Source organism: Phyllobates terribilis, unplaced genomic scaffold (genome assembly GCF_046119375.1).
Source record: "Phyllobates terribilis strain yellow unplaced genomic scaffold, ASM4611937v1 Scaffold_10__3_contigs__length_209671492, whole genome shotgun sequence".
In the NCBI taxonomy this organism is placed as follows: Eukaryota; Metazoa; Chordata; class Amphibia; order Anura; family Dendrobatidae; genus Phyllobates; species Phyllobates terribilis.
Window position 1 is genome coordinate 78,785,157 of NW_027362770.1, and position 24,356 is coordinate 78,809,512.

Consider the following 24,356-nt stretch of genomic DNA (forward strand, 5'->3'; position numbering starts at 1 on the left):
CTTATCATCGTCTTCCTCATTGTCTCCACCAACAGGAGTTACAGTTTGGGAATGAGGGTCTACATTATGGTCAGAACCTTCTGCGTCTGGTCCTGGATCCGACTCATAAAGATTCTGGGCATCAGTGCAGATCATTTCCTCGTCTGGATTCACAGAAGCGCTGGAGTCGACCTCTGATTCCCAGGCTATAGTATGAGTAAACAGCTCTGCAGACTCAACCATCTGTTCTACCTCATACTCAGACGGGCAGCTGGAGATTTGGGAGCTGTGAGGAAGCAAGTGCGATTTGGGTGACACCTTTGAGGACTGGAGTATTTGTGATGTTGAAGTTGATGTGGAGGAGAGCCCACTTAAAGGAGCACTTGATATCCGTTGAAGCACCTGCTGTTTTTGTGCCTCATCTGGAATTTGTAGCGATTGGCGTGGCCGTAAGAAAGGGATCTTATCACATTGTCCGCTAAAAGAAGTAGACATTTTAGTTTGGCTGGAAGATGGTCTTTCTTCTGCACCTACCCCACGGACACAACCTTTTTTCCCCTTCCCAACACGCCTATTCCCCTTTCCACCAGCAGCAGGCCTTTTTCCACTCATTTTGGTGGTTAACTAATTCACAACTCTGGAGTTGTTTGCACAAAAAAACAATGGATGGTAACCGAGCAGAGCTGAGTGGCCAAACTGTGGTATTAGGCCAAAACTATTGGCTGGGTTAGATGCAGAAAAAAATTATTTTTAATTTGCAACCTGATGGAGGTCAGTATAGATGGACTAATAGACCAAGTCCCACACACCGCTAGAAGCCCAAATATTTTTTCAGATCTAGATGCAGAAAAAAATTATATTCAATTTGCAACCTGCTGGAGGTCAGTATAGAAGGACTAATAGAACAAGTCCCACACACTGCTAGAAGCCCAAATATTTTTTCAGAGCTAAATGAAGAAAAAAATTATTTTTAATTTGCAACCTGATGGAGGTCAATATAGATGGACTAATAGACCAAGTCCCACACACTGCTAGAAGCCCAAATATTTTTTCAGAGCTAGATGCAGAAAAAAATTATTTTTAATTTGCAACCTGATGGAGGTCAGTATAGGTGGACTAATAGACCAAGTCCCACACACTGCTAGAAGCCCAAATATTTTTTCAGAGCTAGATGCAGAAAAAAATTATATTCAATTTGCAACCTGCTGGACGTCAGTATAGAAGGACTAATAGAACAAGTCCCACACACTGCTAGAAGCCCAAATATTTTTTCAGAGCTAAATGAAGAAAAAAATTATTTTTAATTTGCAACCTGATGGAGGTCAGTATAGATGGACTAATAGACCAAGTCCCACACACTGCTAGAAGCCCAAATATTTTTTCAGAGCTAGATGCAGAAAAAAATTATTTTTAATTTGCAACCTGATGGAGGTCAGTATAGATGGACTAATAGACCAAGTCCCACACACCGCTAGAAGCCCAAATATTTTTTCAGAGCTAGATGCAGAAAATTTTTTTATTCAATTTGCAACCTGATGGAGGTCAGTATAGATGGACTAATAGACCAAGTCCCACACACTGCTAGAAGCCCAAATATTTTTTCAGAGATAAATGAAGAAAAAAATTATTTTTAATTTGCAACCTGATGGAGGTCAGTATAGATGGACTAATAGACCAAGTCCCACACACTGCTAGAAGCCCAAATATTTTTTCAGAGCTAGATGCAGAAAAAAATTATTTTTAATTTGCAACCTGATGGAGGTCAGTATAGATGGACTAATAGACCAAGTCCCACACACTGCTAGAAGCCCAAATATTTTTTCAGAGCTAGATGCAGAAAAAAATTATTTTTAATTTGCAACCTGATGGAGGTCAGTATAGATGGACTAATAGAACAAGTCCCACACGCTGCTAGAAGCCCAAATATTTTTTCAGAGATAAATGAAGAAAAAAATTATTTTTAATTTGCAACCTGATGGAGGTCAGTATAGATGGACTAATAGACCAAGTCCCACACACTGCTAGAAGCCCAAATATTTTTTCAGAGCTAGATGCAGAAAAAAATTATTTTTAATTTGCAACCTGATGGAGGTCAGTATAGATGGACTAATAGACCAAGTCCCACACACCGCTAGAAGCCCAAATATTTTTTCAGAGCTAGATGCAGAAAAAAATTATATTCAATTTGCAACCTGCTGGAGGTCAGTATAGAAGGACTAATAGAACAAGTCCCACACACTGCTAGAAGCCCAAATATTTTTTCAGAGCTAAATGAAGAAAAAAATTATTTTTAATTTGCAACCTGATGGAGGTCAGTATAGATGGACTAATAGACCAAGTCCCACACACTGCTAGAAGCCCAAATATTTTTTCAGAGCTAGATGCAGAAAAAAATTATATTCAGTTTGCAACCTGATGGAGGTCAGTATAGATGGACTAATAGAATGATGCTATGCCCAAAAGATTTTACTTCACTAGGTGCAGTAAAAAAATTGGTATTCTATACACAGGTGGTATATCTTGCAACACAGATAGTCTACTCCACTGACTAACACACTCTGCAATAGGCCAAAAAGGATTAGCTTTGCTAGATTCAGCCAAATGCTGTGAAAAAAACTTGCACAGCACTGGCACAGACCTGCCTGGCAAAAACTGATAGGAACTGATGTAACCTAGTCCTGAAAAGGACTCCAATTACAATTAGTCTTTACTCCCACAATTTATCTATTTAAGAGCACAGACCTGCCTGATAAAAGTCGTAGGAAATGCTGTAACCTAGTCCTTAAAAGGACTGCAATCACAACTGTTCCCTACTCCCAAGCTATCTGTATATTTGTGCGAAAATTGGCTTGAAATTAACAAGGTATAGCGCACACAGCAACAGCGGTGCCGTCTAACACGCAGCTGAAGCAGTGAGAAAATGGTGGCGACGGGGAAAATGGCTTGGTCTTATAGGGCAAGGACATGTGACATACACTGCCAATCACACATGCCCTTGCTTGTGTGAAAAAAAGCACTTCGCTCCGTGTGTGCGCTGCTGATAGGCTGACAGATTGCACCTCCCCACTGCAAATGCGGGAAAGAGAAAAAAAATGGAGATCTTCATTGTTCCTGCAGAGATCCATCCCCTGCCCCTCCCCCCGCCCCGCTGTACACTCAAACTGCGTATTAACATTAATTTTCATCATTACTGAGAAAAAATCCAGTTATGATTTTGGTGCACGAACAGTTATCGAACATAACCTCGAACAGCCGAATTTTTCTCAAATTATTCGTGTTCGCCGACCGGCTCGAACACCGCCCAAAACAGCTCGAATTTGAGATTGGCGAACAGTTCGAGTAGAACAACGCTCATCTCTATTCAGCACTCAAACCGTAACAGAACCACAGTATCTGCTGGTAACATCAATTTTGCGGAATCATTTCACCACTTTTTTAGCCCATCCTTTGCAAGGCCACAGGAGACAAGAAGTCTGACACATAGTCAACGCCTAGAGACGATGGTACAGGAGTATCTCCAAGTAAACATTGAAGCCACGACTGTGTCACTGGACCCTTGCTCTTTTTGGGCTTCCAATCTGGATAAATGGCCGCAGCTAGCCACTTACGCCTTGGAGATCTTGTCATGCCCCGCAGCCAGCGTTCTGTCTGAACGTGTGTTCAGCGCTGCTGGTGGTGTGCTGACAGATAAGCGCACGCGGCTCTCCACTGATAATGTAGACAGACTCACGTTCATAAAGATGAACAAATCATGGATCCGAAACGACTTTTCTACCCCTGTGTCATCCTGGGGAGAGTAAAAGCTTGATGATTGGTTAAAATCACCCTACCAACCGTTTTAAGCTTTCAAATTACTAATCATGTTTATCTGTATCTTGACTGGAAAATAATTTGGGCTTTGTAGCAGTGTGCAGCACTGATCCTATTAGGCCATCTATAATAAGCTCCACCAGATTTAAAATTAAAAATAATTTTTAGCTGCATCTAGCCCGAAAAATAATTTTGGGGCTCCGAGATGCGCAAGACACATAAGTGCCTTCTTGCTGCACTACCTGCAGCATGACCCTCATATTGTCAGAATTCGAAGTAATCATGACTACTGGGTTGCCACACTCTTAGATCCCCCAAACTTTTCGATCAACCTTTTCATTTTAATAAAGACCAAAAAAATGGTCATTTTTGAAATTATAAGCATTATCAGGTTGTTAGAAACTGAAATCAAACAGTTTTCAACTCAAAACTTTATTCTAGGTGATGTTACATTTTCACATAGGACCCCTTGTTCGAAAGGAGCTTCTGAACTCTCTCGTCCATTGAATTTGTCAGGTTTTGGATGGTTTCTGCTTCAATTGTTTTGCATGAGGACAGAATACCCTCCCAGAGCTGTTGCTTAGATGTGAACTGCCTCCCGCCATCATAGACACTCCTTTTAATGATGCTCCAAAGGTTCTGAATGGGGTAGAGGTCAGGGGAGCATGGGGGTCACACCATAAGTTTGTCCCCTTTTATGCCCATATCAGCCAGAGATGCAGATGTTTTATGTGCAGCATGAGATGGTGCATTATCATGCAGAAAAATGATCTTGCTGTGGAATACACGGTTCTTCTTCTTGAACCATGGCAGGAAGTGCTGTTTGAGAAAATCCACATACATTATGGAGTTCATCTTTAGCGCCTTCAGGGATCCTAAAGGGGCCGACAATCTCTCTCCCCATGATTCCAGCCCAAAACATTACTCCACCTCCTCCTTGTTGGCGCTGTAGCCGTGTTTGCGTGGGGTGTCCATCAACCAGCCATCCTCCACTCCATCCATCTGGACCATCGAGCGCTGCACGGCACTCATCCGTGAACAAAACAGTTTTGAAATCAGTCTTCATGTAATGTTTGGCCCACTGGAGCCGTTTCTGCTTGTGTGAAGTGGATAGAGGAGGTCGACAGGATGGCGTATGCACAGCTGCAAACCTCTGAAGGACCCTGCATCTTGTTGTTCGGGGGACGTTGGAGGCACAAGCAGCTTCAAAAACTTGTCTGCTGCTATGACAAGGCTTTTTTGCCGCTGCTCTTTCAACCTGACGTAATTGCCTGTAGGAAAGAGTCCTCAATTTGCCCTTATCAGCACGCACACGTGTGTACTGTGAATCAGCTACATACTTCTTGATTGCCAAGACACTTCATCCTGATCATCGCACAATGTTGATTGTAGTCATGCCTTGACCTAAACACTCCACAATTTGTTGCTTCTCAGCAGCCGACACATCCTTTTTCTTTCCCATTTTGGCAGAAAATGTAGGCTGCTTAATAATGTGAGAGAGCCTTCTTAAGTAGTCTTGCCTTTCATTGGACACACCTGCCAAACTAATTAGCACAGGTGTCTGCAATTGCTTACAGTGATATAAAGAGCCCTGACACACATCACCATCAATGAGTTTAACTGACAAACAAACAAATTCTTCCTTTATCACTCCTAAACACTTTTTGCATAATAATTTGGAACGCGGTGTACATGTGCTTTTCCACAAAACACCAGTGGTTCACGTAGTGAATCTTACAGTTCTAACTTGCCAACCGTGGTCTGTATGGAATTGTTCAATAAAGGGCCCAAAATTAAGATAACATAGATGGGAGAGGTCTCTATGAATAGGAATTCCTAAGTATTTGATACCCTGTGAGGGCCAGGCAAAGGGAAAGGTGGACTGGATGGAATCCTATATGGATTTGGGGAGGGAGACATCGAGGGCCTCAGACTTCGCTGCATTGATTTTAAAATTTTACCATGTAACAAAGTGATCTATTTCAGCCATAACAGTAGGGATGGATATATGTGATTGAGTGATATATACTAGGACATCATCAGCAAATAGATAGCACTTGTACTCGGTGCCTCCCACCTCAATCCACCTAATATTGGGGTTATGGCGAATTGATGAGAGCAGGTGCTCCGTCACTAGGATGTATAAGAGAGGGGACAGAGGACATCCCTGCCTTGTCCCATTGGTGATTGTGAAAGGTGATGAAAATGTTCTGACGCACCCCCTGGGCCTTGGTACACCCGGAGCCGGACCCTTTTTGGTGGATGCTGGTGGTTGTAGTCTTCGTGGCGGCGACCCGGTTCCGTGGCTCAGGGCGGTCAAACCAGTGGCGGAACTATTTATGTGGTTTTGATGTTTAAATGTCCGACTACGCCACCCGTGGATTGCGGTCAGAGTGAACCGCCGCTACAGGGCAGACCGCTGAGGCTGGTGTTGTGGGTGCAGCAGAGCGTAGCATAACTCCCCACGGGAGGAGTATAGCCTCAGGGCAGTGTATGCGGAGGATGGGGGTGATGGTGCAGGGCAGCAGCAGTAACGACACGGAGTCAGTGATGCAGTCCAGGGCCTTTACTCACAGTTCTTATTATCCAGACCACGTCTGCAGGTAACGGCTGCCCACGTCGTACTGTGCTCACCAGGTGAGGGGCTCAGACAACTCCCAGATAACTTTGGAGCACTTCACAGGACCCCCTTTGTGTGTCCTTTGTCTGGCCTTTCTTACCAACACTTCTGTCCGGCTGCCTCGGGCCTCCTCTTGGTAAACTTGGCGCCAGTTTCCCTGACCCTATGTGGTGCCTTCCTAGCGGGTGTAGCGAGGGACTGCGCCACATAAAATGTCAGAGCCTCCGGTTTCTAGCTGAGGGTCGTTTCCTGCCTCCACTAGTTCGGGGACCGGTCTCCCCCTTTGGCCTGACCCCTCCACGCAGGTGGATTCGGGCGTGCGGTGGCGACTCGCCCGTCCGCACCCCTGGGATCCCTTCATTCCTCGTTCCTGGAGCCTTCTCCGCTCCTCTTCCTTCCTTCTCCCTCTTCCAGGCCTGGGCCTCTGTTACTAGGCCCGCCTCCGGAGCAGAGCTCATGCAGAGCCCCTGCTCCCTGCCACTTCTGCTCAGACTTCTCTGCACTGAACTAAGATGGTGCCCACCTTTTATACTCCCTTCTCAATGCACCCAGGAACTGCTTCCTCCCTGCTCCTGCACTACAGGGTTCCCCTTCCTCAGTGTTCCCTCCCCCCACTCCAGCCAGGGACAGGGACTGTCGTGCCCATCTCAGGGGCATATTGGTCGCCCTGCCCCACGGCAATGTGGTGTAATGCATGCAGGTGTCGGGTCCTGATCCACACTCCATCCTTACCTGAGAGTGAGATATCACACCTCTGGGTGAGGTGCAATACGTCTGTAGCAACCGAGCCCTCAGGGTGCTACAGTTCCATTTATCTTCAGCCTAGGTGACGTATTGCGATACAGGGCCGTGATTTTGGCTATAAAAGGGTCCCCTAGACCCCTACCCCAAGCTTTTTAAGAGAATCATATATGGCGTGCCAGGAGACTCTATGGAATGCTTTCTCAGCATCCAACGAGAGTATCTAATTACAAATTTCTAACTGCATCTAGCCCAGGAAATACTTTGTGCCTAGTAGCAGTGTCTGCTAGTCATCGGATTATCCCGGCTGTTAAGCAAGCTACACCACCTGTAGTTTAGACACTTAATTTTTTCAAAGGAAATGCTTCGGGACCATGGGATACTTAGTGAAGAGCATCAGGAGGCACCCCAAGGCATAGGGGCTGGGACTGGCAGTAGGATGCCTTGCGGTGGACAGCCGAGCTCGATCCTTATAAAAGCTTTTTAACTGCAGCAGCTTTAGTGGACGCTACTGGAGCTGGAATTACCGCGGCTGCTGGCATGAGACTTGCCCTCCAGTAGATCCTTGTAAATGGATTTAAAGTGTATTCATTCAAATTAGAGAGACAATTTAAATTAAAAAGCTTAGAGCTGCCTCCACCACAGGGGGGCTCGCTCGACCCACCAGCGGACAGGCACCAGTATTGGGAGAGGGGGGCTGGCCGTCAGGGTTCACCGCGGCTCTGGCACAAACCCGGCGACACGGAGGTGGCACGGGCAGGAGCGGACTGGCCGTGTCGGCTTCTCACTTTTTGGATTTTAGAAGGGCATGACATGCCTATATCTGTGTCTCCCCCTCCTTTTACTCCTCCACCTCTTTTATTTTCGCATGACTATATGTACTTGTCACTTTTCCATGTGTTAGTTATGTCTTCTGAGCAGTTTGTCAGCTTTTGGACACCTTTGAAGGTGTTTTCTATGTGTTTCTATGTGTTTTTGTTTGCCTGCCATTGGTTTTAACGGTGTTCGAAGGTGTTCGACGAACAGTTCGGCGAACACACGGGTGTTCGACGAACCGAACCGAACTCGAACACTACGGGGGTGGCTCAACACTAGTCGCTATACACCCCGAGCAGACTGCGGACTCCGTATTCCTGACACCGCCTGTTAGCCACGTGGAGAGTTACTCCGCAGTCCGGTCGCACACCGGCTGGGAGCACGTATACGCCGGTGTGAGTCACACACACTTCTTAGCATCTGCTGCGTAGCCTCTGTGCAGTTAACAGGGCTACGGCTACGTTATTTGTCGCACATCTCTCGTGCAGTTAATGGAGATAGTGCGATTCCCTTTTCCCGTCTCGGTGTGCAGTAACACTGGAGGGATTTATATATTAGTTGGTTGTTTTACCTTCTTACCCGGAAGGTGTTCGGCCGCAGTCTTCTAGGCTGCATCGCAGACCCCGGGTTTGGTTGCTTTCCATTATTAATAAAGTTGTTTGCAACTGTCCCCTTAACAGTATCAGAGCGCCAGGGTCTTGCCGAACATGGCTGACAACCAGCAACTGCAGCGCTATATACAGCAACTTGAGGCCAGACTTAGGACTGTGGAACAAGCTGACCCGGTGGCTGATATCGCTGCAGTAGTGACCCAGGCAGCTTCTCAGGCGGCCAATCTGGTTAACACGGCTGCGGTGAATGCTGCGGCAGCTGCAATTGCCCCATTACCCCGTTTTGCTCTACCGGAAAAATTTTCTGGTGACAGCAAATCCTGCAGAGGTTTTATTAATCTGTGCTTCATTCAGTTGGAGATGATGGAGGCATGGTTCCCCTCCGAAAGGGCCAAAGTGGGTTTTGTCATCTCGTTACTTTCTCACAGGGCCTTGGAGTGGACTACACCTCTGTGGGAGTGGAGTGACCCGGTAGTGGCTAATGCGGGTCTCTTTCTTACAGCCCTAAAAATATTTTCCTAGGTCCTCAGGTCACACATGATACGGCTCTTAAGCTTCTTGCGTTGGTCCAGGGTTCGGCCACTGCCAGCCACTATGCCATCCAGTTCAGAACCTTAGCGCCTGAATTGGATTGGTCTGAGCGGTCTTTAATACCGGTGTTCTGGAAGGGTCTGGCTGGGCATATTAAAAATGCTCTATCTACCTGAGAGATTCCGACCTCCCTGGAAGAGTTAATCTCTCTCGCTAACCGAATAGATTTGCATCATGCAGAACACAAGTTAGAGCTGGAGGTCTCCAGACCTCAGTTTCGGTTGGCACCTTCATTCTCTAGATCCATTTCCAAACCCGCGACTTCCGACCCGGAGCCTGAGGCTTTGAATATATCCCGGACTGAGTCTAGCCCCTCTTGTTCCCGACCTGCATATCCCTTGGAGTACCCCATTAATAAGGGTTCCAAGCGGTCGGGAAAACGAGTGTGTCTAACCGCCGTTGGAGGAGGTGTGTTAGATTCCGGGGCTTCTTCCTCCAAATTATTGTATAAGGTGACGTTGCTCTTCGGAACAACCACGGTTACTGCCAAGGCATGGGTGGATTCTAGCGCCGATGGCAATTTTTTGTCATCTACGTTTGCCTAGAAGCACGCCATCCCTATGGAGTTACTGCCAAAACCAATGAACATTAGGGTAGTCAATGGCTCACTGCTGGACATGCAAATCACTCACCAGTCGATTCCCCTCACCATTTTGTTCCCTCAGGGTCACCGGGAGGTTGTCTCATTTCTTATTAATCCCGGTGGATTGGATAAGGTGCTATTAGGTCTTCCATGGTTACGTTGTCACACTCCACACGCTGACTGGAACACGGGGAGAATTTCTTCCTGGGGTGAGAATTGTGTGTCTCAGTGTATGGTTACAGCCACCTGGAGGGTAGTCTCTGAGCCTTCTACCAACTTGGCCGCTCTCCCTGCGCAATATCAGACTTTTGTGGATGTCTTTCCCAAAAAGGCTGCAGACACTTTACCTCGCCGCTGAGCGAATGGCTGTCCTATTGATTTGGTCCCCGGCATGGATCCTCTGTCTGTCCCCGAGACCCAGGTCTTGTCATATTATATCAAAAAGAACCCTCGGGTAGACCCTTTGTCCTGGTCCATGGATACGGCTGAGGACGATGACGAGCCCAGGCTTACCATTCCTTCGGGAAGTATGCGGATGGTGGCTCCAGTGTCCCTAAACCAGGTTCCTTCTGGGAGGACGTTCGATCCTCCTAATCTTCAAAATGGGGTGCTCTCCTGGGCACATGCCTCTAAGATTGGAGGTCATTTTGGGGTCAAACGTACCACGAAGTTTCTCCAACGGTTGTATTGGTGGCCCCGGTGGCACCAGGACTTTAAGGAATATGTTCTAGCGTATGTCTCCTGTGCGAGAGATAAATCATCCCGTCAAAGTCCGGCTGGTCTTCTCCATCCGTTACCTGTGGCAGATTCCACACATCAGACTCCGCTTCTTCTGAATAATGGCCAACATCCGCGCATTCCGGTTCCTATGCCAGTTCCCTCTGTGGAACCTGGGGTCAGAGATTGGGCTCTGGAGGCGCAGGAGATTTGGGACCATACCCAGGATGCTGTATTGGCCTCCAAGAATCGGATGAGATAGTCGGCTGACACTCTTCGTCGTCCAGCCCCCGTATTCTATCTGGGCGACAGAGTGTGGCTCGCAATATCAAAGTACGCTGGGAATCTGCTAAGTTTGCCCCCCGTAGTGTACCGTTTACAGTTACCACGACACCTGAGGAGTCACGACACTTTTCATGTGTCGCTCCTTAAGCCCATTCGCCTGACAAAATTTGCTAAACCAAAAAACAAAATTTAGCTGGAGGGAGGCAGGTAGTTCCATTTGACAGTCTGGCTCCGACAAGGGGGTCACTATACACCCCGAGCTGACTGCGGACTCCGTATTCCTGGCACCGCCTGTTAGCCACGTGGAGAGTTACTCCGCAGTCCAGTCGCACACCGGCTGGGAGCACGTATACGCCGGCGTGAGTCACACACACTTCTTAACTTCTGCTGCGTAGCCTCTGTGCAGTTTGGTTTGGCGGAGGGATGATGCTGGGGCAGATACTGACAGCTAATAAGTGTGCAGTGGGTGGCAAGGGGCACTGCTGGACACTGAGGCTGGGCGGTGCCAGCTCTGGCTGTGAAGTTAGATAGTACAGCACAGAGCCTGTCAAGTTTGGTAGAGCCACAGGTAAACAAAGTGGGTGCAGGGAATGAAGTGAAATTCAGGAGGAACAAAAGGCAGAAACAAAAAAATAAATTTATAGGGGTGTTGTATATTACAATACAGCACAGATTAGCTTAAAAACAAAATATGGATTTCATGTTTGGACAACTTCTTTAAGGTCAAAATTAGCTCGGTTACTAAGGGTTATGTTGAATTTGACTTATAATGTAAACATTTTTGTTTCTTTTTTAATTTTGACTCTCCATTTCAGAGATTTTGGCAAAGTATTCATCACTTAAATAGTTTTTTTTGTTTTCTTTTTAAGCCCAAGTGGGCATTACCAGAGTGAATTCATTGGGGACATGTATTTCTTCCTCTTTCTTATGCTGATCAATCATAAGCAAGCAGCAACACTCTGAGGAAAGAACAGCACTCCCTCACAATAGCATTGACAAATCAGTTTGCTCTGGCTAGGAATAGAGGTTATGTGCTCACACCTGGGAATAGAGCAGGTCAGGTGCTGCTCTAATCTGGTCGCAGGCGCCACTATTGTCCTTGTCCATTGTCATCCTGGGGATGATTGATAGGTATTCAACACCTGATCATTAGGCCGGCTATATAATCCTGCTCAATGCTCAGTGCCTGTTTATTGAAGTTCCATGTGATGTAGTGGTGAGTAGTGCTAGCATTAGGTTTGCTATCTTTTCAGGGTTTTCTCATTTTCTCTTCTGGTTACACTTCTTGGAGTTCTTGCAGAGGTACTCACTTGGTTCTTGACTAGGCACCAGACGCTAGCTGTTTGGCGACAGTGGGCCTGGGAAGGGCTCTGCCAAAGTCCCCCTTCCATTTACTGGGAGCTGGGTGAAGAGTATTTTCTGCCGTCAAGGGCTCGCCTAGATGGGCAGTTTGCGCCAGGTGCGTCTGTGGCTGCGCCTTTGCTGGTTTGGTTCCAGTCTTGCTGGATCCCTCTGCAAAACACATAACAGCTCTGCAGAATGATGATGTGCTGAAGCACATCAGAACTGAGGGTGATTAAAGGGGTGGTCCAGAGGTCAAAGAAATTCTAATCTAAATCCCTATCTATTTGATGCCATAATCTAAACTATTTTCTAATATGCTAGCGTTAAAAATTCACCACTGTTCCCTAACTACACTATCTAACTGATATTGTATTTTTTCCTTACTTCCTATGTGATGATGCTTTGAGAATCCCAATGCATGCTGGGATATTGAAACAAAGCATTATCAGAGCAGGGGACAGAGTCTGCAGTCACTGTCACAGCCTTTGCCTTCACCCTGAAATGAAACAACATCAGTGACACTTGTGTCAGGAGCTGGGCTAGTCCCTGCTGTGTCCCTGTGCGCTGTCATGGTGTGATGTGCACAATAACAACACGTACTCTGTATTGGTGGCTCAGATCAGTAATAGCGAGCTGGCAACACAAGGAAGAGCGCACTGTCACGTGTTAAGAGATCAGTGCCGCCCCCACAAGTGACATCACTTACGGGGGTGGTGCTGGTCTCTGCACGCCAAGTACTCTGATACTGCTCTCTGACAGTGTGCTCTACTCTTTGTTGCCAGCTTGCTACTACAGATCTGAGCCGGCTATATAGAGCACGTATTGTGAATGTGCACGTTACACGATGACAGTGCGCAGGGACACAGCAGAGACTAGCCCCACCCCTGAAACGAGCGTCACTGATGACATTTCATTTCAGGGAGAGGGCAGAGGCTGCATCAATTACTATTAGTGTTATCAGAAGTATTTGTAATGAGACTCAACTTCTGAAGTACTAAACCTCCCTCCACAATGAATGCAAGAGATAATAGCTGAAAGCTGTCAGTTAGTCACTTAGCTCTGCAACTGTTTGTCAATGCTATTGTTCGGGTGTGTTTTTTTCTCCATTTTTCCCCATTGTATTGCTGTCTGCTTATGATTGGTCTGCAGTACAAAGATGAAGAAGTACATGTCCCATTGAAATCCCTTTGGCAATGTACACTTGGATGCACAGGCTCAATGATTGAAGAGAGCTGACTGTATCCTGCAAAATCATTGTTTTATTTGGTATCTTCACCCCGGGAGAGGGCGTGACTGCGTGGTGTGGGACGCCACTGTATCTAGCCCTTTGGTTTTCATAGTCTGGAACAAAGGAAAAAGGTCACATATGGTCAATGAGCCACACTTTGCCCAAGTCAGTTGTAAAAGGATTATTTTTGGATCGTTTTTTATACACTGCTCAAAAAAATAAAGGGAACACTCAAATAACACATCCTAGATCTGAATGAATGAAATATGGAAATCAAATGTATTAACCAATGGAGACCTGGAATTGGAGTCACCCCCAAAATTAAAGTGGAAAAACACACTACAGGCTGGTCCAACTTTGATGTAATGTCCTTAAAACAAGTCAAAATGAGGCTCAGTATTTTGTGCGGCCTTCACGTGCCTGTATGACCTCCCTACAACGACTGGGCATGCTCCTGATGAGGTTGCGGATGGTCTCCTGTGGGATCTCCGCCCAGACCTGGACTAAAGCATCCGTCAACTCCTGGACAGTCTGTGGTGCAACGTGACGTTGGTGGATGGAGCGAGACAAGATATCCCAGATGTCCTCAATCGGATTCAGGCCTGGGGAACGGGCGGGCCAGTCCACACTCCAGCCACATGAGGTCTGGCAATGTCCTGCATTAGGAGGAACCCAGGGCCAACCGCACCAGCATATGGTCTCACAAGGGGTCTGAGGATCTCATCTCGGTACCTAATGGCAGTCAGGCTACCTCTGGCAAGCACATGGGGGGCTGTGCGGCCCTCCAAAGAAATGCCACCCCACACCATTACTGACCCACTGCCAAACCGGTCATGCTGAAGGATGTTGCAGGCAGCAGATTGCTCTCCACAGCATCTCCAGACTCTATCATGTCTGTCACATGTGCTCTGTGTGAACCTGCTTTCATCTGTGAAGAGCACAGGGCACAAGTGGCGACTTGGCCAATCCTGGTGTTCTGTGGCAAATGCCAAGCGTCCTGCATGGTGTTGGGCTGTGAGCACAACCTCCATCTGTGGACATTGGGCCCTCATACCACCCTCATGGAGTCGGTTTCTAACCATTTGTGCAGACACATGCATATTTGTGGCCTGCTGGAGATCATTTTGCAGGGCTCTGACAGTGCTCCTCCTGTTCCTCCTTTCACAAAGGAGGAGGTAACGGTCCTGCTGCTGGGTTGTTGCAATCCTATGGCTCCCTCCACATCTCCTGGTATCTGCTCCATGCTCTGGACACTGTGCTGACACACACAGCTACCCTTCTTGCCACAACTCGCATTGATGTGCCATCTTGGATGAACTGCACTACCTGAGCAACTTCTGTGGGTTGTACTGTAGACACCGCCTCATGCTACTGTACCTCTAGGGGTGAGAGCAATGGCAAAATGAAAAAGTGACCAAAACAACAGCCCAAAAGGATGAGAACAGAGAAATGGTCTGTGGTCACCACCTGCAGAACCACTCTTTTATAGGGGGTATCTTGCTAATTGCCTATCATTTCTACCAGTTGTCTGTTCCATTTGCACAACAGCAGGAGAAATTGATTCACAATCAGTGTTGCTTCATAACTGGACAGGTAGATTTCACAGAAGTGTTAATGACTTGGAGTTACATTGTGTTGTTTAAGTGTTCCCTTTATTTTTTTAAGCAGTGTATGTAAAAACATGAAAAACCTGTCAGTGTATGGTATAAAAATAGACAGATGGTCACTACCGGTTTACCATTTGTTTCTTTGGTAAGGCATCTCTGACTTTACTTAGGCTGTATTTATCTTAATGAAACTGAAAACAGTTGCATATAGTCCCAAGATACCTCAGAGTTGTAATACAGCTTTTTGAGGTCAATTGAAGCACCTGAAATTATCTGCAAATTTATTCACTGTGAATTGAATTTCTCTAAAAAATTTGCCGAACCTGACAAATTTAAATTTCAAAAGATTAGATCATCACCACTAATCATTTCTGGCCCGAAAATGGGTAATCACTTTTGATAAAGTTTCAAATATCTAAAAAAAATATATATACACAAATAAAGCAAAAATTGTTGTATCATGCCTTCAAGGTTAACAAACTGCATGCATAAAAACAAAGTTATTCTTTCAGTTCATTCTGCCAATGAGGAAGTGGTAAAGGAAATGTGTTGCTGTTTTTTCTGAGAACTAAGACGCAGGCAATGTAGAGGAAGTTGTCACTTTTCTAGAAGATGTTTCAGTCTTAAGCTATCTATTTTGTTAAGCAGGCAATACATTTTTAGCAAGTCATTGTACTGGACATCTCTTGGCTCCTGATACTTCAAGGTCATACTGGTTAAGCATTGAAGCATTAAACAAAGACAGTTATTGTATTGGAACTAATTAACTTATTGTCTGTTATGAACTGAACATCAAAGCTATTTAGTGAACACGAAACAAATGGATTCTCGAAAGGTTCCATCATGCACTGAGGTGAGCTCATGGAGTCCTGATGTGCTCATTGATTATTTCAGAATGGTAAGTACCTTATGAACATTTTTAACATTAACTCGCTGTAGTTGAGTTTTACATCACTAGAATCACACCAGGGATGTGTTATTTATTTTTTTAGTGCATCATTTAAATTTTATTTTTCAGAGGACTTATTTTCTTTACAAAAGAAAAAACATGGCAACTATGCTGTGTAAGGGTTACATACAAGTCATATCAGGAAATAATGCTTTCAATAAACAGCATACATTGTAAGATGGATGTTACATATATTATGGCACTGACAACTGTAAAACAGAACTTCCTATTTAAAATGAATGCCAGTGTAAATAAATTGGAGCCAATTCCACAAAAGACTGAAAATAAAAATTAAAGAGTAACCAGAAAATATTTAATAAAATCAAGTTTTTAACATTCAATTGTTTTTTTTTTTTTAACTATTAGTCTGCATGATAATAAATATTTCTTTTTTCCAGTGCAACCTAAACGATTGTGAAAAATTGGTTAAAAAGCAAGGAATTGATGGGAAACGGTTTTTGGTAAGTTTTTAGCTCAGTTTAATTTTTATTTATGGTAAACAAAACCGAACTTGACAGTGTTATCAAATCTATTTTTTAAGCTTTTGCTCACATATGTTTTGCAAACTATATAAAGGATATATGCCCAAAATGCTTCTGGCACATGTCTAAAATGTATCCACAAGGCCTTTTTCTGGTCCTTTCTTTTGCCATATATAATAGAATGGCAATGACACTTTTTATACAGCGGTCTAGAGTATTAAAATGTATTTATTATTTCCATTGCATATAGCGTCTACAATTTATGCAATACTATAGATATTTTTATAATATTTTTACGCTTCATAACAATATTGTGTCTACTTTGCTTAGTTTGGAGACACATATACGTGAGCACACTATGATTCATTTTATGAGAATTCAACTGAATTTCCCCTCAATGGGGGAAGCTTGAGCACCCTGAGGAACCCACCTAAAGACAGGGAGAACACACTCTTATGTAGCTATTGCTCTTGGTCAAATTCAAATCCAGGACCTCAGAACAGCAAGGCATTTAGCCACGGTGCATCCACCATTCTACATGGCATAGTTTTCTTTCAATGAATGCCAACTCGTGACATAACCCTTTGTATGCTTATTTAGCACCTTATATTGTAGCTTTCAGCAAAGGGATGAAAAAGGTGTGCAAAGATACACCAAAATACACTGATAGAACAGTGGTTAGGCTTCTACTCAATGCCATGAAAATGAGAGCTCTTTCATGGAGAATTTGCATAAAATATTAGAACTTAAAATTGGATAAAAATAATAATTTATTTAGCAAACTTATTAAAAGCTTATCAGCATCGTGGAAAATTAATTGACTCTACTTTTGGATATTTGTCAAACTTGATTGAGATCTTTATGCAAAATGTAATAAAAGATTACATTAGTTAACACAAAATACTGTTTTATCCTCAGTCTTAATAGCTTATTATCGTCCTGCAATGTCATATTCATGTTTTACATCATGTGAACTTCACTTTTGATTTCTGTATTTTGTAGGGTAATAAAATGGTGGGATTTAAATTTGTAACAGGTCCCCATTTGCATGAGGGAACTCGTGTCCATTTTTGGACCATGGTCCTTTCTGCAGACGACATGAAGTTACACACCTTTTCTCCACCCTAAGGGCTCACTCACATGATGATATAACACGGGCGAGTGCTCTGCAATGTTTTATCGTAGAGCACTCGGCCCAATGTTATCCTATGGGGCAATGCAGATGGGAGATTATTTTCTCATGCCGTGAGAAAACAAGCGCAGCATGTTGCGAGTACATATGAGAATCGGATCGCAAGCACCCGTACAAGTCTATGAGTGCGTGTGAAACATCAAACTGCACTCGGATCCAAGTGTAGTCCGATTACCATGGGTGCCGACAGTGGAGGAGATGGAGAAATTACATGCTCCGTCTTCTCCACATCTGTACTGCGATTCTCTCATACAAGAGAATTAAAGCACAGTGAACAGACACTAGGCTCAAACTCTGAAAGAGTTTGAGCCGAGTGTCACTTGCATAATTGGTCTAATTCTCTTGCATGAGAGAATCGAAGGCCATGTGACCCCTGCCTTAAAATAAAAGTAATGATATCCCAAATTAACCCCTTCCTGACATGGCTAATTTCCATTTTTGTATTTTCATTCTTTTTCTTTCCTCCCCTTCTTCCCAGAGCCATAACTCTTTTATTTTTTTCATGGGCATAGATATATGAGGGTTTGTTTTTTGAGGGATGAGTTGTACTTTTGAATGACACCATTCATTTTACCCAGAGTGTACTGGAAAACTGAAAAATAATTCAATGTGCAGTGAAATTGTGAAAAAATACGCAATTCTTACATTATGTTTTGTGAATTATTTTAACTGGAAAAATTGTGTGGTAAAAATGATCTGGCAATATCATTTTCCTTATCTGTACGATTACGTTGAAGCCAAACTTGTCCAGTTTTTCCTCTATTATTATTTTAGGGGTCCTTGAGGAGGATTCTTCTTCTGCTGCTGGCCACCTCTTCTTTTTTTGAGGTCTGTTTTCTTCTTTTTTCACTTTTGATATGGCTATTTGCCTAACATCTGAGGGAGCACGGTGCCTGCCGTGTACTAGTTAGGACATTCTGGTACTTATGTGACATACAATTTTGAGGGATTTATATACATTATACTTTTTCCCAGGTGTTCATTTGGATGTGGTATCCATGTTCCCCCCTTTGTAACTTACATTTAGACTGATGGCAACTTGTATGGCTGACAGCCTCATATTACACTAAAAATATGGATATTTTGTGGCCATGCACTCTGTCACTTTACATGTCTCCTGTCTTTTTGTATTTTGTGTGTTTTTTTGTACAACATATGTTTTGATTCTACCTCAATAAAATTTAGCTTTTATTCTTTGAGTCTACAATACTCCTTGTTTTCTCTTAAATTACTATGATTGTATATGGAGTTTGACTATGGGTTCTCTAGGGGTATTTTTGCCTCTTGATTTCCCTATTACATGTATTTTGCCATATCTGGGGTTATATTCACTAATCTATTATTTTAGTAGTGAAAAAAAATCTTAAATTAGTTACAACTGAGGAAGCCAGAATCTTGGTGGCGATATACAGAGGGTCTCCACTCCTCCATCACATTGTGTCCCTGTTTCCAGGTTTCACTGATTCATGGTCATATCTTTATGCTTATCTTTTCCACAGCAATTCAGGCCTACAGGCCTTGCAGAGCATGTTTGTTTCTTGTTTTCCTTATGTCTTTCTTCCATTTGCCATTAGGCTTTAACCTTTTTATGCATGTTTTGGTTGCATTCTGACATTGTTCATTATAGTTGGTGACATATTAAGGACTCATCTTGTTCATGAGGGCTTTATTTGGTCTTGTTTTTGGTGGTTTAATGCCTTTATATATTTTTTTTTCATGGTTTCATTGTAGGTATTTGTGCAGACAAATTCACCATATATATACATATCTGCCTTTCAGTTATAATGTATGTTTACTGTGGCTAATATTCTAATCGTTAAGTGGGCTACCTTGTGGAGGACATTGGAGGAGTGGTGTACATCCGGGCCTGCTAATATCTTTTGTTGTGTTCACATCTTACAGAAAAGGATATAAATGAATCCAGTAAAAGCCAACCGGATTACACACTGCGGGTCCCTCAATTCTGTGAAGTGGCTGTTATTTTGACAACCAGTTCTGGAGAATGAGGGTAAACTGGCCGAATACCACCCCTAGTCTAATGTCTGTTAACTACAGCTACTGTATTCTTTCTCACTTAAAAGCATTATTTTACAATATTTACTAAACCCATCCTTCCATCTGTTTTTGACATAGACAAAACTGTTAACATTATCAGTGGAAATCAGTTGCACTGATAGTATGTACCGACATGAGGTTTTTGTTCTTGTTTTTTTCTCCTATAAAAAGTGTATTTTCAAGATAAATTCTTGTCAGGAATTCATACAGCTTTTTAACAAAGTTTTCAGCTCTACTGTTGCCTTTTAAGAGATTTTTTAAGTGTTTAGTGTTGTATTTTATATGTGATTTTTTGCAGCCTTTCAACTTGACAATGTCCACAATCGAGTAGATTACAAAAAATTCTGCATCAAGGAAGTAACATGCTACTACTTTTTTCATACAGTGAGGTTTTAAAAACTTTTTTAGAAAATAAAACTCACTCTACGGACAGAAAAGAGTAATTTCTCACTGCAGAGTCTTTGTTCTAGTTCAAAAAAGCAGCACCAATGGGGATTTCATCTTTCTGAAAGACATGATAGGTGATAGCAATTAGTTTAGAATGATTAGAATACATAGCCCTACTAATACTTTTCAACCTTTATGTTTTTATCTTGCATAGTTATGAAACTTCACACTCAGACTGTTGAACAAATAGTTTTTTTGGGGGAAGGGGGAAAGAGGAAGTCAGTGCTGCTGCTTAAGACTAGATTAAACAGAATTTACAGTAAGAAATTACACTTTCTTTATTGTCCTACAGCAACCACCAATATGTGGGTAGGGTACTTATCAATTAGTCATCATTTGTGTAGGTACTTTGAACTACGAACAGTAAGACCGTTTTGCCAAAGACTGATTGTCCGGATGTCCAGCCTGTAATGTTTTCCAAAGGTTTGAGCTGAGCTCCAGGAGGCAGTCCTGAGGATGTGTTCAATTTGCAAGTATTCCTCTACACCCAGTAAGTGGACATAGAACTGGCTGAATGGGCCTGAAGACCAGCTTGTTCATAGCAGGTGGTAATGGTCTGCCTTATCAATCTAGACAGGGAATTTTTAGATACCTTTTAGAATGAATTTGAGTCTCCATGAAAGAGTGAGGAAGAGGTGTTCAGACCTTCTGTATTGTTTGGTGAGCTCCAAATATATCCTTAGAGCTCTTCCCACATTGAGGTAATGTAGCCTCCTCTCCTTATCAAAAGAGTGGTCAGGATAAAAAACTGGCAGCTCTATATCCTGACTTATATTGTAGAAGCATGGCACTTTGAAGAAAAAGAAATCTAATGTTCTTAGGAGGATCTGACCCTGCAGGAATATTAAGTAAGGGTCAGAGGAAGCTAGGGCTTATATCTTGCTTATTAGTCTGGCCGATGAGATGACCACCAGAAAGCAGGCTTTAAAGGGTAGCCTCTTTATGTCGGCTGATTCCAGAGGTTCAAAATGAGGTCTGCAAAGTTGTTTTAGGACAAAACAGATAATAGGACAAAGCAGATAAAGCATCTGGGAACTTGGCCGAAAAGTAGGACCAAATCTTCTGGACTGCCTTGATTAAATGACTGGGTGAGTTGCTCTTGGAACAAGGGGCAGTCAACCTCCAAACTGTCAAATGCAGATGGTCCAGGTGCAGAGAACATCGTCCACCCTGGATTATAAGGTGAGGAATGTTAGGAAACTTCATATACGTCCTCTTGGTCATAATCATAAACATGTGAACTAGTTTCTCTTGGGCCAGTATGGGCAGATATTTATTGAGAACTGCTACCGTTTCATCTTTTGTAAGACCCTCGGGATCATTGGGACTGGAGGAAACACATAGGCTAATTGGACTCTCCATGGAATTGATAGAGCGTCTAGAGCCCATGGCCCGTCGGTCTTGCAGAGGGAGTAGAAGCGGGCTGCCTTCATGAGTGGCCATAAGGTCAATCTGAAGGTACCCCCACCATTCTCCTGGAAGGGGAAATTGCAACTTAGCCTGTCTGCAAAAATGTTCTGACTCCATGAAGTAAAGTCAGCTGGCAGCCACTTCACATAGTTCTCTGGCCATGAAAAGATACATGCCATTTCTAGTAGTTGGGGTATGGATCTCATATCTCCTTGGTGGTTTATATAGAGTACTGTTGTCATATTGTCTGATATGATCCCCACGACCTTCACGTGGATGGATAGATTAAAATGAAAAATGTCTCTCAATCATTCTTATTTCCCTAAGGTTGTCAATGGAAACTCCTCAGTCGGAAACCATGTCCCGATCACCCTCTTGCCCTACACATGGGAACCCCGTATTGCTAGAGATGCATCCATTGCTATCTTTGCCCATATAGGGGGAACAAATTATCTTCCATTGTTTAGATGAAGTCACCATCACAGGGAGGATTTTTTCTCTCTTTGAAAGGAACATCAACCCATCCAGAGATTGCAGGTCTATGTCCCATTTGTGCAGTATTTCTTGCTTTAAGAGATGCATGTGCCATGTGGCTCATTCGAACACTTTGCTGGCTGCTGTTATGAGTCTCAGTGTCCTCATTATCTGATGAAGGGATACTGATCTCAGTTGCCTTTATGATCTGATTGCCAATACAACAGTCCAAAGTCTTGCACTGGAAGGGATATTGAGATGTCCATGGTGTTCAAGACAACCCCAGGAAATTACTCACTTGGGATTTGTGAAACTTTTCACAAATTATCATCCACACCAATGTCTGAATGTGTTTGAACACCATATTTAGATGGCTAGAGAGGGTCTCTCGGGAAGGGCTTTTACCAGACAATTTTTGGTTGCTTTCCATTATTAATAAAGTTGTTTGCAACCGTCCCCATAACTGCAACACTGGTTTTTTTTTGTATTTTTTTTAGGAAAGTGACTTAAAACAACATAGAATGGACCAAAAATAAACTAACACACTACAGCCAGGATACGAAAGGTCCAACTAGAGGAGGAGGTGGATATGGTGATGTAGGTGAAAGAGGCAGAGAACGATGTAGCCAACACAGTTTTTTTGGTTTATTTATTTGGAGAGGAGGCACCCAAATAAAACAAATGGCAAATAGAGTTGTCTAGTCATCCAAAGGTATGGATAAGTCCTGTGGAAACCACGCCTTGTTCATTTTAATGAATGTTAGCTTCCCCATGTTGGATGAGGACACGTTCCAACAGTACACTTGCTGCAGGGCAGGCAAGCACTTCCAAGGCATAAAGGGCAAGCTCAGGCCATGTGTCCAATTTGGAGACACAGAAGTTACATGGGGAAGACCTATCAGATAGATTGTGGAGTCATGTGGACTCTTTCACCATGTTGTTGCAACGTTGCCTCCTGCTAATATGGACTGTATAAGATGGTTGTGCCAGATGTTGTGGTGTGCTCTTAAAGTTTTGCCACGTTTTAGTCATGCTAACCCTGCATTCTGACGTGCTTGCAGTGCCCCCGCTGCGTTGGCGACTTCCTCCTCTGCCTCTGCCTTGTTCTTTCACTGAGCCCCCGCTGTCAAGTGGGAAAGTCATCATTAGTTTCTCTACCAGCATGTGCTTTTATCCACGCATTTTGCAATCCCACTCCAGCAACTGAAGTAATGATGGTACGTTGTCCTTGTAGTGGCGATCCAGCAGGGTGGTAACCCATTAATCTGCACTGCTAACAAAATGGACAACTCGGTGGCCAATGTGCAGGCACAGCAGACTGTATTGGCTCATGTGTTCCAGGCTTGCCAGAGGCAACGACAAGCTGACCTCAATGGGAAGTGTATCGTCTGGATACTCTGTATCCCAACAGCCATGCTCCAGTGCTGCCCAAGAGCTGCTCTTTCTTAACATGGCAGCACCAAATAGTGGAGGAACCCAAGCAACTCTGCCTGCTTTGATGAATTTCTTAGTATGGATCACCATAAAAAACATGAATCTGTCAATGAGTTTATGGAAAAAAGCAATCAAGCTATAGACAGTGGAAGAGATGTATGTGACCAGAATGAACACTCATTTCCAGCAGATGATACCAAGGACCTATCCCTAAACTAAATGCAGCTAACAGCAGTATTAATATGGAATATAATAGATGTTACCTTGATTTTTTTTTTCCGGTTGCAGCAGCAAGAACTATTAGGCAATAATCCCTGACGAGATGCCTGTAATATGCTATGCCTACTGTGACAGCTGATCCATCTACAAATTGCAGATAAAAGTGGTATTATTAGAGAATAGAATCTATTTGAATTAGCCCTGAAAAAAGCTATTGCTTTAACGTAGCATCATCAAGGACTGTTATTTAACCGACCCTGCTGGGGAATATAGTGGAGCGTTTCGCATTTACTCAGCCTGATATGGAGGACAGCAGGATCTTCTGTACTTACAGTACAAAACCTCCTGTCCTGGCTATAAAATCCTGTCTGCAATGTGAGAATTCCCTATGTGACGACCACTTGACAGCCCATAGCAAGTCATTGGATCATATCCTAATAAAACTCACCGGGTTCCCAATACTAGAAGGTGAAGCCTCTGAAAAGCATTTTTTTCCCATTACTAAGGAGTGTGTCTCCTAGACTGGTAAAGCGGCACTCCAATACCCCTTTGAAGAGACTTAGTGGAGGACCTCACAAAACTTTTTTTTTCATTATTAAGGAGTGGGTATCCTAGACTGGTAATGTGCATGTACTAAGTACATGAGCTGAAAAACATTTACCCTTGGGGGTATACAGATATATCAAATAATGTTAGATGTAGGCATCTAAAAATTATTAATGAGGGCATCATAAACACCCTTAAAAAATTAATGGGGGTGTT

General features: G+C 43.6%; 1 protein-coding gene across 1 annotated transcript in view; it reads left to right on the forward strand.

Moving 5' to 3' along the window:
• Positions 1–15,501: 15,501 nt before the first annotated feature.
• The window catches only part of LCP2 (lymphocyte cytosolic protein 2), a 757,892-nt gene continuing 749,037 nt past the window's right edge, over positions 15,502–24,356 (forward strand). The window contains exons 1-2 of the mRNA XM_073649612.1: positions 15,502–15,830; positions 16,280–16,342. Of these exons, the coding sequence (XP_073505713.1) occupies positions 15,753–15,830; positions 16,280–16,342 (141 nt within the window). The 5' untranslated portion in view covers positions 15,502–15,752. The remainder of the gene's footprint in view (positions 15,831–16,279; positions 16,343–24,356) is intronic.